The sequence below is a fragment of the Leptopilina boulardi genome, unplaced genomic scaffold (genome assembly GCF_019393585.1).
Source record: "Leptopilina boulardi isolate dan_hultmark-lab unplaced genomic scaffold, ZJU_Lbou_2.1 LbouV2_240, whole genome shotgun sequence".
In the NCBI taxonomy this organism is placed as follows: domain Eukaryota; kingdom Metazoa; phylum Arthropoda; class Insecta; order Hymenoptera; family Figitidae; genus Leptopilina; species Leptopilina boulardi.
The window spans coordinates 97,513-111,021 of NW_026137797.1; the positions used below are offsets into that span (position 1 = coordinate 97,513).

At 32.4% G+C, this 13,509-nt stretch overlaps 1 protein-coding gene across 1 annotated transcript; it reads right to left on the reverse strand.

Moving 5' to 3' along the window:
* Window positions 1-271: 271 nt before the first annotated feature.
* Window positions 272-9,403, reverse strand: LOC127280379 (uncharacterized). The gene is made up of 4 exons (XM_051303334.1): window positions 9,245-9,403; window positions 8,409-9,182; window positions 1,551-3,004; window positions 272-1,439 (listed from the first exon to the last, which is right to left on the reverse strand). The coding sequence occupies exons 1-4, from the start codon at window positions 9,401-9,403 to the stop codon at window positions 272-274; spliced, it is 3,555 nt and encodes a 1,184-aa protein (XP_051159291.1).
* Window positions 9,404-13,509: the final 4,106 nt, after the last annotated feature.

Genomic DNA, 13,509 nt, shown 5'->3' on the forward strand with positions numbered 1-13,509 from the left:
GAGAGAAAATTCAAATTTGAATTTACTATCTCTGTTACTCGTACACGTTGCCATGACAACTCCTGCAGGTAGGCAGGCAGCTGAGAGGTGAGAGTGCGGCCTTAAGCTCCAGTGCACACACCAGATAGTAGTAGTATTAAATTTAACGTTGGCACCCATACTGCATTGCGCATGTATATTTGGCCATGACCAGGTAAATGGATGGAAAGTCCCCGACATAACTTCTTCTTTGTACTGATAGATATCAGTACATTTCTGGGCCTCCTGAATACTAAATTTGTAAATTTGCACGTTTCAGAAATCTAAATACGGGTGAGACAATCTTCGGAATAGGGTTACTTAAAAATTGAACACTACTAAATGGAGGAGGGCATTTTAGGGCTCTTGAGAGAGCTTTTATTAGGTCCGGTCGGAAAGGATCAAATCTGGGACATGCCCATAGAATGTGATCAAAATCTTCTTCGATGTTCGGGCATTGTGGACATTTTCCTGACTGAACAATGTTCTTCCTGGCTAGACTGAAGTTTAGATTGTAGTGATTGGATCTAACTCGGCAAATTGTGGTGATCCATAGTCTACGAGCTACAAAGTTCGCAAACCATGGTTTCTTCGTAGGTTTGTAAAAGTATTGCATGTATTGCGTTCCTTTATTTTGACCTATTTCCAGAAAATATGTATTACAACTATCAACCAGTTGTTTTCGGGCTAAACATGAGAAATCAGTAAACGAGAGTGGTATGTTCAATGTAACGGGCTCAGTAGATGCGTCTTTAGCTGCTTTGTCTGCTTCCTCATTTCCGTCGATTCCTGTATGTCCAGGGATCCAGACGAGAGTTACTGGACGGTTCAATTTTGACAGTACATTTAGTCGGTTTCTTATTGTGAGAATTATGTATGATTTAATTCGGTAAATGTTTTTAGAAGCTAGGTTGTTTAAAACACTAAGAGAATCTGTGAAAATTACTGTATTAGATAGGTTTGAATTGATAATATGATCTAGTGTGAATAAAATTGCGAATGCTTCGAGTGAGAAAACTGAGGCGTGATTTTGAATTTTAAACTTGAAACTTAAATTCAAAGAAGGGCAGACTGAAGCGCATCCAGCTACTCTGTCCGTTTCTGATTTAGAACCATCAGTGAAAAATAAAGTGTGATTATGAAAGTTGTAGTTAACAAGATCTTTAAATAAATTTGAGGCGCTAGAGGAATCTTGCAGTGATTTGCCCCAATTAAGGACGATCTTGGGAGTGAATAAATGATCCTCAAAGAGGAATTCGAAGTAAGGATCGATGTCTTTACTTCTAATAAGTTCGCTATAATTTTTCGTTTTTTCATATGCAATTAAAAGAGGATAATTAAATCTAACATTTGAGTTAATAGTGAGTTGAGATAATTCTGATAATTTAGCTGGTAAGGGGTGATTTGAATTTGAAAAGATTCTGAAAAGATATTTTTTAGAAAAGAAATTAAATCTTGATCGTAAAGGGGGCTCACAACATTCAGCCATCATCACATTGATCGGAGTACTTTGTCTGTAACCAATAGCTAACCTTAAAGCTCGGTTACGAAGTTTTTCTAGTCTTGAGAAGTTCTTGTGAGTTTTAAAATTTGCAGCGAGTGAACCATAGTCTACTAGACTTCTGATTAAAGAGTCATAAATGTGAAGCAGCAGATAAGGGTCTGCTCCCCACCATGTACCTCTAAGGACTTTTAGGATGTTTAGAATTTTTGTCACTCTGTCGCAGAGATAATTAAAATGAGTATCAGAGGATCCGGATTCGTGGAAAAAGACACCGAGGTATTTTGCTGAAGGTGATGGTTTAATAGTAAATTCGTTTAGGGATAAGGAAAATGTGGGATCGTCTATGTTAAGTTTTTGGTTATTAAATATAACTAATTGGGTTTTAATTGGACAGATTTCTAAACCTCTATCAGATAAAAATTCAGACATTATATTAAGGCAGTTTTGAAGGGAGGCAATAATTTGATTTGGATCATGAGAACGGGAAATAACAGACCAATCGTCCGCGAATTCATAAATTTTGCAATCTGCAGGAATAATAGTGTTTAGGTCCCTTGTGTATATTCCGAAATTAAGTGGACTAAGGATACTTCCTTGTGGGACGCCTATAGTGCTGTTTCTTGGGCCAATAATCTCGCCGTTTATTTTGAAGAACATATTTTTACATTTAATTGAATCGTATATGAAGCGGGTTATTGATTCTGGAATGCCAATTGTCCTAAGATCTTCTGCTAATATGTTCGGTATTACACTAGGGAAGGCTCCTTTAATATCGAGGAAGAGTGCACCAATGAATTCTCGTTGGGACAAACCCGACCATATTTCTGTAGAAATTAGCGCGAGGTTATCCGAACATGATCTTCCTTTTCTGAATCCAAATTGATATGGACTCAGTATTTTATCGCGTTCTATTAGCCAAAGAAGTCTGTTGTAAATGAGTTTCTCGGTGATTTTGAAAAGACAAGAAGCCAAAGAAATAGGTCGAAATTTTCCGGGTGTGGATTTAGGGATGAAGAAAATAAGAAAATTGTTCCAAGATGGAGGATATTTACGACTGGTAATGATTCTGTTAATTATTGATAAAAGAACTAGTAAAACTTCGTCAGGAAAGTGTTGGATTGTGTTAAAGTCTATTTTATCAAGGCCTGGAGATGATTTAGTTTTACTTGAGTTAACAGCTAATTTTAATTCAGAGAAGGTGAAAGGGGTTTCTAAAAAAGGGTTATTATAAAAGTTGTTTGGGAAGTTTTCATAAAATGCGGTAGGAGGGTAAAGATCTTTTATTAGTGAATGTAAATTATCTATTGTTTCTTTTTCTGCTGAGCAGGAGGCTGTTTGTGGTTGGGTAAAACGATTTTTAAATGCTCTTACTACAGACCAAATTTTATTGAGAGGGGTATGTCTATCTAGGGAGTTACAGAAATCTCTAAAGGATTGGCGTCTGGCTTCATTTGTTGTTCGCTTAACTATGGCATCTGTCTTCTTGTATTTGATAAAATTTTCGTAATTTGATTGTTTTTTATAATTTCTTAATGCTACTTTTCTGTTTTTTATTACTTCATCACATTTGTTATTCCACCAAGGTGCTGGAACAATAGGTTTTTTTGGTAATCTGTGGTTATCGTTATTATTGTTTTGTGTTGTTTTACGTTGTGGACAAACTAGGTTGATTATTGAATCTACAATGTGTACGAATTGATTATAGTCTGCAACTGGATCATTAGTGTTTAAAAGTTCTGAATTTAATTCTATAGATGTTTTAAGTTTGGAAGAAAAAAGATGCCAATCCATTGATCGTAAATTGTATTTGTGTTAGGAAAATGATGAGATAGGTATTGAAATACCTAGTGAAGTAAAGATTGGGAAGTGATCACTGCCTAGAGAATCATGGTAAACGTTCCAGGAAGAGGATGTGTATAAATTCGGAGATATAAAACTAAGATCCAAGTCAGAGCCAGGTTCGGTGGACGGCTCACAAATGTGGGAGAGTTATCATTTAAAAGGATAAGATCGATGTCATCTAGTTCTTTAAAAAGATTTCGTGCATTGGAACACACATAAGGGCTGCCCCAAAGTGTGCTGTGACAATTAAAATCTCCTCCTATAAAAATTGTGTCAAAGCCTGTATTTTTAACTGAATTAAAGAATAGTTTCCAATAGTTTGGGGGGGTTTGTTTTCCAGGAACTCTGTAAACTGAAATTATTAAGATTTTGCCCAAAGAAGTATCGATTGAGACAGCTAGTGTCTCGAATTCGTCTTCTCTGGTAAAGATTGTGTGAATTTTAGAGAAAATTAAATTTTTACGAATGACGATGGCGAGACCACCGCCTTTATTCACTGTTCTATCATGTCTAATTACATTAAATTGTTTTAAAGTATTTAAATTATCTCTTTTATTGGGTTTTAAAAAAGTTTCGCAAACCAAGAGTATATCAAATTGTTGAGAAAGTTTCTGAATTTCGTGTGTCTTGTTAAAGACGCCACGACAATTCCATTGCATTAAATTTAATTTAGATAAATTAGTCATTATTTTGGTATTCAGGGTTAAACAGTAAATGAAGGATTTCTGTGATTGTCTTAAGGAGATTCTGGTTACGTTTCATTGCATCTGGTGGGATATTAGAAGAAAGAGAATTGATTTGTTCATTGATCATGGAGACGAAGAATGCAGGAAAGGATTCCGGATGCAAAATTAGTTTAACTAAATTTAGCACTCTTCGGCCCAAAGAATGCGTCCTTGCTGGTAGTAATAGCACACATTTTGTTTGTGTATGTAAAATACATCAAAATGTTAAGCTGATGATAGATGGTCCCGAATTGAAAAAATTATCGAAAGCAGAAGATAAGTTATCATTTCTTGGTTCTTATAAAGACATTTTAAAGTACATGGTCTGTGATCCTTCCTCTCCTTCATGTAACCTCCTTTTATGTGACAAATGCACTAGCTTTGAGAAATTAATTGATGTTCTAATTAACCTGTTTGACGATAATTTTATCAACTCGGTTGTATATCGAAGTTGGATTTCAACTGATAGAACAATGATACAGACCTTAACCGATACAGCTGATGATTTCATCGAGAAATTTTTAACAAAGCAAGTGCTCTTAAAGCAAGATTTCATTTGTAAGCAGCAGAGCAAATATTTTTCAGATTTGAAATCATCCCTAATGCCAGGTGATTTTATTGTAAAGGGTGATTTTTCTGAAAATTACCAAGTTGTCATACAAGATACAAGATACAAGTTGTTATACTTCAAATTACGTTACATCCCTTTGTTGTTTATTACAATGATGGGAGTAATGTAAAACATGATTGTTTTGCAATAATTTCAGAAGATTTGAAGCACGATGCAAATGCAATAAATTTATTTATTCAAAAACTAATACTGAAATTAAAGGAAATGGACAATTTGATTAGAAAACTGATTTACATTAGTGATGGAGCAGGAAGTCAATACAAAAATAAGTATAATTTTATAAACCTTTGTTATCACTATAATGACTTCAAAATCTTGTCAGAATGGCACTTTCATGCAACTTCACACGGGAAGAGTCCCTGCGATGGTATTGGAGGTACATTAAAAAGAATGGCTACCCGTGCAAGTCTTCAAAATGTAAATAAAGAATTTATTTCAACAGCAAAACAATTTTATGAATGGTCACTGAAATCGATTGAAAACATTACTGTGATGTTTTGTACAACAGTCGAACATAACTTAAACGAAGAACGTCTAAGAAATCGTTTTTCTCAAGCTTGCCCAATTAAAGGAACTAGAAATTTCCATTGTTATATTCCAAAAAGTGAAAAAGAAATCCTGTGCAAAGTATACTCTGCATCTAAAGATAACAAAAAGAGAAAATTAATAATATCAATCAGCCCTTTTAAGGGCTTAATAATATCAACTATGAGCAAACATTAACTTTCTTTTAGAAAATTTGACCCTAATAGGTTTATCTTCCACAATGATAATTAGAGGGTGGTTAAATTTATTTATAAAATGTTTATAACGATAGTGATTATTTATTTTATTTATTATTTTGTTAGTAAATATATAAATAACTTAATAATCAAAATATAAGTAAGGATTAACCAAAAAAAAATAAACTGAGATTGTGCGACACATGGACTTTAGACGCGACGCGTTCTCGTGAGTGCAAAATACGTGCGCTGCAGGACAAAAAGTTCGATATAGCGGTTAGTTTTAAAGTCTCCAGCAATTTTTTTTATGAAAAAATTCAGGAGAAGATAAGGAATCCAAATATCATAATTAAAAAAAATCGAAGGGGTGCTTAAGACCGAAAAAATGGAATCAAAATTTTTTTTGACTTTTTTCGGGGCAATTTTTCAAAATTTTTTTTGGCTTTTATTGCATTAAAATTATTGTTAAAACAATTATTAGTCCCATAAATAAGAACAAAATCGATTAAAACGTCTCAGAGTTATGCATTTTTGAAAAAAAATTACTCAAAACTTTAATGCCTGGTAAAACCCACAATTTTGAAAATTTTGAAAAAAATTTTTTTGTATATGTTTTCTGTTATAACCCTACCGAAAGAGTGGTACTGGATTGGTACTGGGAAATTGGAACTGAGGGCTCAGTACCAACTCAGTACTAATTTGGTGCATTTTGGTACTGAAATGGAACTGGGAAATTTACCTGCGAAAAGGGTCGAGTTACCGTTAATACCCTCATAAAAGTGAAAAGCGACTAGCTTTTTCAATATGTTTAAACTAAAACTTTATATTTATTTCAATATTATATTTGTTTTTCATGGATTTATATTATTTTCATACATTATTATGCATATGATATTTCCTTTGTCAGCTAAATTCAAAAATGATGTCCTTTTTTTTATCAAACTTAAGGTATACGAGATAAATTATAACTTTTTTAAATGTAATTATTTTATGATAAATTTTAGATATTAATAATCTGGAAATATTAACGAATCTGAATATATATTTTTTAAAGTTGAGTTATTAAAATTACAAATTTTTTAAGCAATAAAACTCGGGTTAAAATTTTAATCCTTCGACAAAGGACCTAGGGGTCTATTGTTCAAGGAGGGATTGCAATATAATTTCCAAACTTAACAGAAATTTTCTACAAACTATTATGTTTTTTTTTGCTGTTTTACACGTATTTCGCGAGAGACGGTTTGTTGATCTTATATACCTTTAAAACTATTGTTAAAGTACTTTAAAAATGTCTTCTTATGGGTTATCAGGTAGTGGTACTGAAGTGGAACTCAAGCCAAGTCCAATTCAGTACCATTCCAGTACCACTCTTTCGGTAGGGAAAACATTACATTTATACCAAGTTTAACAAAAATCGAAAGACCCATGACCAACATTGATTTTTTTGAGAAAATTTGACACAACACCGAGACGCTTGCTATTCACCGAAATGTCAGTACGTCGAAAAGCCAATACGTCGACCACTCAAAATGTCGAAAAGCCAAGACGTCGAACAGTCAATACATCGAACGGACAAAATATCGATAAGCTAAAATATCGAAAAGCCAAAACAACGAACAGCCAATACGTCGAACTGACAAAATGTCGAAAAATTTTATTGACTTAACTATAATTATACTTGAGTCAATAAAATTTTTCGACATTTTGTCATTTCTTCGTATTGGCTGTTCGATGTTTTGGCTTTTTGATATTTTGGCTTATCGATATTTTGTCCGTTCGATGTATTCACTGTTCGACGTCTTGGTTTTTCGACATTTTGTCTGTTCGACGTATTGGCTTTTCGACGTACTGACATTTCGGTGAATAGCAAGCGTCTCGGTGTTGGGTCAAATTTTCTAAAAAAAATCAATGTTGGTCATGGGTCTTTCGATTTTTGTTAAACTTGGTATAAATGTAATGTTTTATAACAGAAAACATATACAAAAAAATTTTTTTCAAAATTTTCAAAATTGTGGGTTTTACCAGGCATTAAAGTTTTGAGTAATTTTTTTTCAAAAATGCATAACTCTGAGACGTTTTAATCGATTTTGTTCTTATTTATGGGACTAATAATGGACATTTTGTCTATTCGACGTATTGGCTTTTCGACATTTTGTCCATTCGACAACTTGCCATTCGACATTTTGTCTGTTCGACGTACTGACAGTTCGGTGAAAAGCAAGCGTCTCCAAAGCACCCCCACCATGTTGAGGATTGACACGATTCTTTCTGAAGGTAAAATAACCTGGCAATTGCCAGACAGCAGTACGTGGAGTAAGCCAAATTTCAGTATCAAACAACAAGAACGTCCAGGTCGAATGAGTGTAAAATAGATTTGACTTCCGGACGTTTATTTAGAATACTATGAGCGTTCCAATTGCCGAATTTGATCAATTTTTTCAAGGACATAGTTGAAGATCCAAAGACACATATTAAAAATATAAATATATATATATTGGAAAGTTTAAAACAAGAGAACTACAACCAGATCCAAAAACAATCTACCTATTAACTATATTAAAGAAATTTAAAAGCAAACTGGCAACTACAAGCAACATGTAAAGACTTGCAGCAAAGTATTTCTAATAATAATGTGGCGGCAACAGAGCAACGCCTCAAAATCTGCAACAAAATGATTATAATTAGAAGGCAGCAACTAAGCGGTGCAACAACTAAGCAAATATCAGAGATTGCTATCAAAATCTGACAAAAACTAACGATTGCAGTCAGACACAAGCAGAAACAATAAAAAAAATGAACAACAAAACAAAAAGCAAAAAAACGAAGAAAAACAACAACAAAGAAAAATAAAACTGTGGCCAACTCACTTTATTAAAAGATAAATATTAAATTTAATGAAAGAAAACAAAAAACAAAAATTAACATAAAAATAATTACACCCTATCATGTAATGCGGAAAGAATTACCGATTTATATTGATTAAGAACAATTAAAGAATTCACTACTTGAATTTCTTCAGCCAAACGATGTTTGTTATAAGCCCTTGAAATTTCAAGAACATGATCGATAGGCAGTGATTGATAGCGGCGGGGAGTAGATGTGCCAGTCTCAGTTACAGTTGGAGCAGATGAGTTCTGACAAACATCTCCAGAGTTATGCAGAGAGGTGGAGGGATTAATTCCAGAAATATGTGGAGAGGGGGGAGGAGAAATTTCTTCACATAAGGCAATATTATTTAAGAGGTCCGGATTTTCCGCATAAAAGGACATTTTCGCCTTATCTTTATTACAGTTCGTGGTATATCGGAATTTGAGGAAACCGAAATCTAGTTTGAAAATAGGACAATCAGAGGAAGAAGCCATGTGATTCTTTTTGCAATTGTTGCAAGAAGGGGGCAGACGGCCATTTGGACATACCGAGGTAAAATGTCTACCCGCACAAAATTTACAAGACGGGTATGCCGATCTGCATTGATTTGCAACGTGACAAAATCTTTGGCAGCGGAAGCATCTCCTCGGACGTTGTATGACAAGGGTAATTTGGATCAAATATCCGCCCAACTGAATATTCCTAGGGACTAAAGGACCATTGAAGGTAAACTCGTCTCTATCTAAAATATGATTGCCCTGATCGATTACTCTTTTTATGTTCAAAATATTCGTTAAATCACCATCCTCGCAAATACGAATTATGTCCTTAATGGATCTAGAAGAGAGGAAAGCATTTGTAAAACCTTTTTTCTAGGAAATGATTCGGGAATAAAAATTTTAAATCTAGCCAGGATAAGATCCTGACAGGCCACAAGACTGTTTGCACTCCGCGAATCTTCACACTCAATTTTCAATTGATTCTTACCACTTCTAGTAACAGTCTTTTTACCACGTGTGTAGGGAGAAAGAAAGTCAATAACAGATACAGGATCCATTTTACCTATATTCCTGCCACAATGAGTACTCTCCATAAGGACTAAGTACGGAGCAGGGCTACTTGTGTTATAAAAAGGGGTATTTGCCTCGTTATGCCATTCGAGGTCATCCTGATACCAAACTACCATCACAGGAGGATCGGAGGTATTAGAAGCCCTATCATTGATACGAGAGGAAGGAAGACCTAAATCAGAGGTAAGTGCATCATTCTTTTTATTTCATTCATTTGTAGGCCGTTTAGAAAGAATACGTAGAACAAAAAAAAATTTTTTTTCTCTTTTTTTTATTAAAAAAAAAGGAAACACGATAAAAACCGAAGCTAGATCAATTCCAGAGTTTTAGCAAATTACAAACTAAAAACAAAGTCAAATAAGTTTAACGTTTAAGAATTAGAATTTTATGATTATGAAATTGAGCAAATGTGTGGAATTAAGAAAAGGAAATGCAGAAAATAGGAAAGCGGAGTGCAGCAAAATTGATCATCTCAGTCCTCATAAAGCTGGGTCCACATCAACACTCGATCCTTACATTAAAGAGGTTCAGCTTTTACAAGAGAGCAGATTGGAATAGATTTAAAATAACACATAAGGCAGCAAACACAAGCCGCGTGTGAAAAGTAAGCGGTAAAAATATCACAAGAAACACAAAACACAACCGTCCAAGACAACGTCCCAGAATGGAATTCCGCAGAATATATCTACTGCCTTCAACCTCTCGGAGGATTAAATTCATCCACACGGTGAAAACGGGCTCTACACAGTAAAAACAAAATCTTCTTTTAAGCTTATAAGTTGTCTTTTTTCAAGATGTAAACGGAAGTAGATCATATTGACTGAAAATCAGTACTCAAAAAATGTTTAAAAAGAATACCCTTATCTTACTATAAGTAAGATGTCATACGAGCTGAAATTTAGCTCTAAGCTTGTTGAAGAACTGAAATTCAGTTAGGTTTTAGACTATCATTTAGTCTTATGTTAAAAGAGGGCTGAAATTAAGCTTCCTTACAGACTGTCTTTCAGCGTTAACCTGGTGTGATAATAATCCTAAATTATGACTTAAAAGCATATTAGAATTTTGATATATATATATATATATATTTATATTACTTATAACAATTTTTTCTAATTTATAAATTTGCATTATTTAAATGAAAATGACGAGGAACTTTTATATTTAAAAAAATCTTGTCATTTTCATTTTCAATTCTGCAAACTAAATTTAAAAAATAACATTATACGTAATATATATATATATATATATATATATATATATATATATAAAGTTAGGAATTAACAGTTTAGAATAATTTAAGCTCTTCCAACAAGTTCCACACAGTTTTGTACTTTTGGTAATATTTAGCGACTTTTTTTCTAAATAGTATAGCTGAGACAAAGGTGAAAGATATGCGTGCTTTGCTGGAATATCCGATATTAAAAACCCAGTAAAAAAACCCATTCTTGTGAATTATAAATGAATAAAACCAAAATTAAAACACGAGAAAATCATTTCTCAAACACGCTTCACTGTACGCGTACGCTATGGCGTTTTCACAACAGACGTTTTGCCTGTGACGTCACAACTACCACTTTAAGACTCGGCGGACTGACACCCAGCTCAAGTAAAGACTTTTAAAAAGTCACTGTCGTCTTTTTTTTACTTAAGACCAGTGAATTAAAAATCAGTCGAATTATAAGCTTATTTATAGTAAGAGAACCACTAACTCTTATTTTAAGCTAATTTTCATTATTAAATAAAGTTTCTTGCTTAAAATAAGTTAAAAATTAAAGTAAGCTTACATTCGGTTTCAGATTTTGTTTTTACTGTGTATAATATATAAAATGTTTCTAAATTCTAACAACGAAGATACTCGAAGCTTATGTATCGCCGATTTGCTTGTTCTTGATATATATTGTAGAAGACAGTGTACTCCCTGCATACTTCTGACACCTAATCATGGCTACAGGACGTAATAATGCTGTCGCATTATATTACTTTCCTACTTTTTGTTTTACAATCGCGTTTATGTATAGATTTGCACAATCATTCGGATTTAGGAAATTTATAAGATAAGGGGTCGTGCACATCAATACGTCACGCAATTTTTGATCCTTTTCGACACCCCCCTCCCCCATGGCACAACGTCACGTCACATATGAGGCAAAATTCCTGAAATGTCCGAACAAAAAATTAAAAGTTCTCGAATTTAATCCATACTTTTCTAAAATGTTGTTATTGTTGGTGAAAGTCTAAAAATCAATTATTATTGAATTTAATAAAATAGTTTTTGAATTACAACGTTTTTAATTTTTGACTTTTAAAAAAAAAATTTTTTTTCAATGTACAATATTTATAAGTAGAATGCATAAAAGTTAACATATATATAATGATTTTTGAAGCTTTTTTGACGAGCTACACGCTGTTAAAAATTTTTTTTTTTAAATAACATTTGACCTTGAAATTCAAGGTCAAAATGTTAATTTACGTTTATCTCAAAATCGGATTTATTAAAATTATTTTTAACTATCTCAATGGAAAGCTTGACTAATTTCCTACAAAACATGTAATTTTCAGAGTGGGATCTTTTAAAGTTTTTGAGATATTAATTAATTAATTAATTAATGTTTATAACAAATGAAATATTTTACAAACGAATAAAGTTACCGTAATTCTGAAGTTAGTAATTGAAAGTTAACGTAATTCCGCATCCAACGAGCCCTATATGAAGTATTTTAGATAAGTAGATTGTTAATAAACAATTAGTTAACATTGCAATTGTTTATTAACAATCTACTAATCCAAAATACTTCATATAGGGCTCGCTGGATGCGGAATTAGCTTAACTTTCAATTGGTTAGTTTAGATTTACGATAACTTTATTTGTTTGTAAGATATTTCATTTTTTATTGTTATTTAACTAAAATTGAACTAAAATACTTCATATAGGGCTTTTGGATGCTTGTTGTTAGTAAAAAATAAAATATCTTACAAACAAATAAAGTTATCGTAAATCTAAACTAACCAATTGAAAGTTAAGCTAATTCCGCATCCAACGCATTCCGCATCCTACATGTTTTGTAGGAAATTAGTCAAGCTTTCCATTGAGATAGTAAAAAATAATTTTAAAAAATCCGATTTTGAGATAAACGTAAATTAACATTTTGACCTTGAATTTCAAGGTCAAATGTTATTTAAAAAAAAAAATTTTTAACAGCGTGTAGCTCGTCAAAAAAGCTTCAAAAATCATTATATATATGTTAACTTTTATGCATTCTACTTATAAATATTGTACATTGAAAAAAAATTTTTTTTTAAAAAGTCAAAAATTAAAAACGTTGTAATTCAAAAACTATTTTATTAAATTCAATAATAATTGATTTTTAGACTTTCACCAACAATAACAACATTTTAGAAAAGTATGGATTAAATTCGAGAACTTTTAATTTTTTGTTCGGACATTTCAGGAATTTTGCCTCATATACGTAATTTTTTTGGTACATTACATTAGACAGGAAAATTAAAAATCATACAAAACTTAAAACTTGTTAGTTTGCATTGGTGAAGTTCAAAACGTTTATGATAAACAATTTTGAAAAAAATATATTGTTCATTAAAAAAATAATGACTAATTTTTTTCCTACAAATTTTATTTCAAAACATTATTGACTAAGAAACGGTGAAAACAATTTTTTAGATCAAAAATAATAATAAATTGCATAGAAAAATATTTTTTTCTTCTCAATCGTTGATTAGAAACGTTGTGAAGTTTGTGTTAGTTTGGCGTTTTCGAGGTGCCTGAATTCGAATCCGATGTTAGTTTTTCAAAATTCAAAATGGCGGATACAATATGGGCAGGAAAATTAAAATCAATAGAATTTACTTAAAATTTGTTACTGAAGGGTTTTCGGGGCACGTGGTTCAATCTAGGGTTGTAGATAACTGTTAAACTATTAAATACCCACACAGCACAATATATTACATTGAGTTTACAGAGCTTACATGTAAGATATTAATGTATCATCGTAAACTTTTAGTAGACTTACTGTTAACTTGAAATGTCCGCTTCACTGTAAGCATGCATGTATGGTTGTGGTAAGCTTACATGGTAAGTCTTAGTTTGTTAAATAAAATTTACTGCGCAGCC

Coding starts and splice junctions, on each gene's coding strand:
- LOC127280379 (XM_051303334.1), bottom strand. CDS start 9,403: ATGGAGAGTACTCATTGTGGCAGGAATATAGGTAAAATGGATCCTGTA. Junction 3,005..8,408: donor TTCTTAATCAATATAAATCG/GTAATTCTTTCC, acceptor ATCAAATACAAG/AAGACAGATGCCATAGTTAA. Junction 1,440..1,550: donor CTTCGTAACCGAGCTTTAAG/GTTAGCTATTGG, acceptor ATATCTTTTCAG/AATCTTTTCAAATTCAAATC.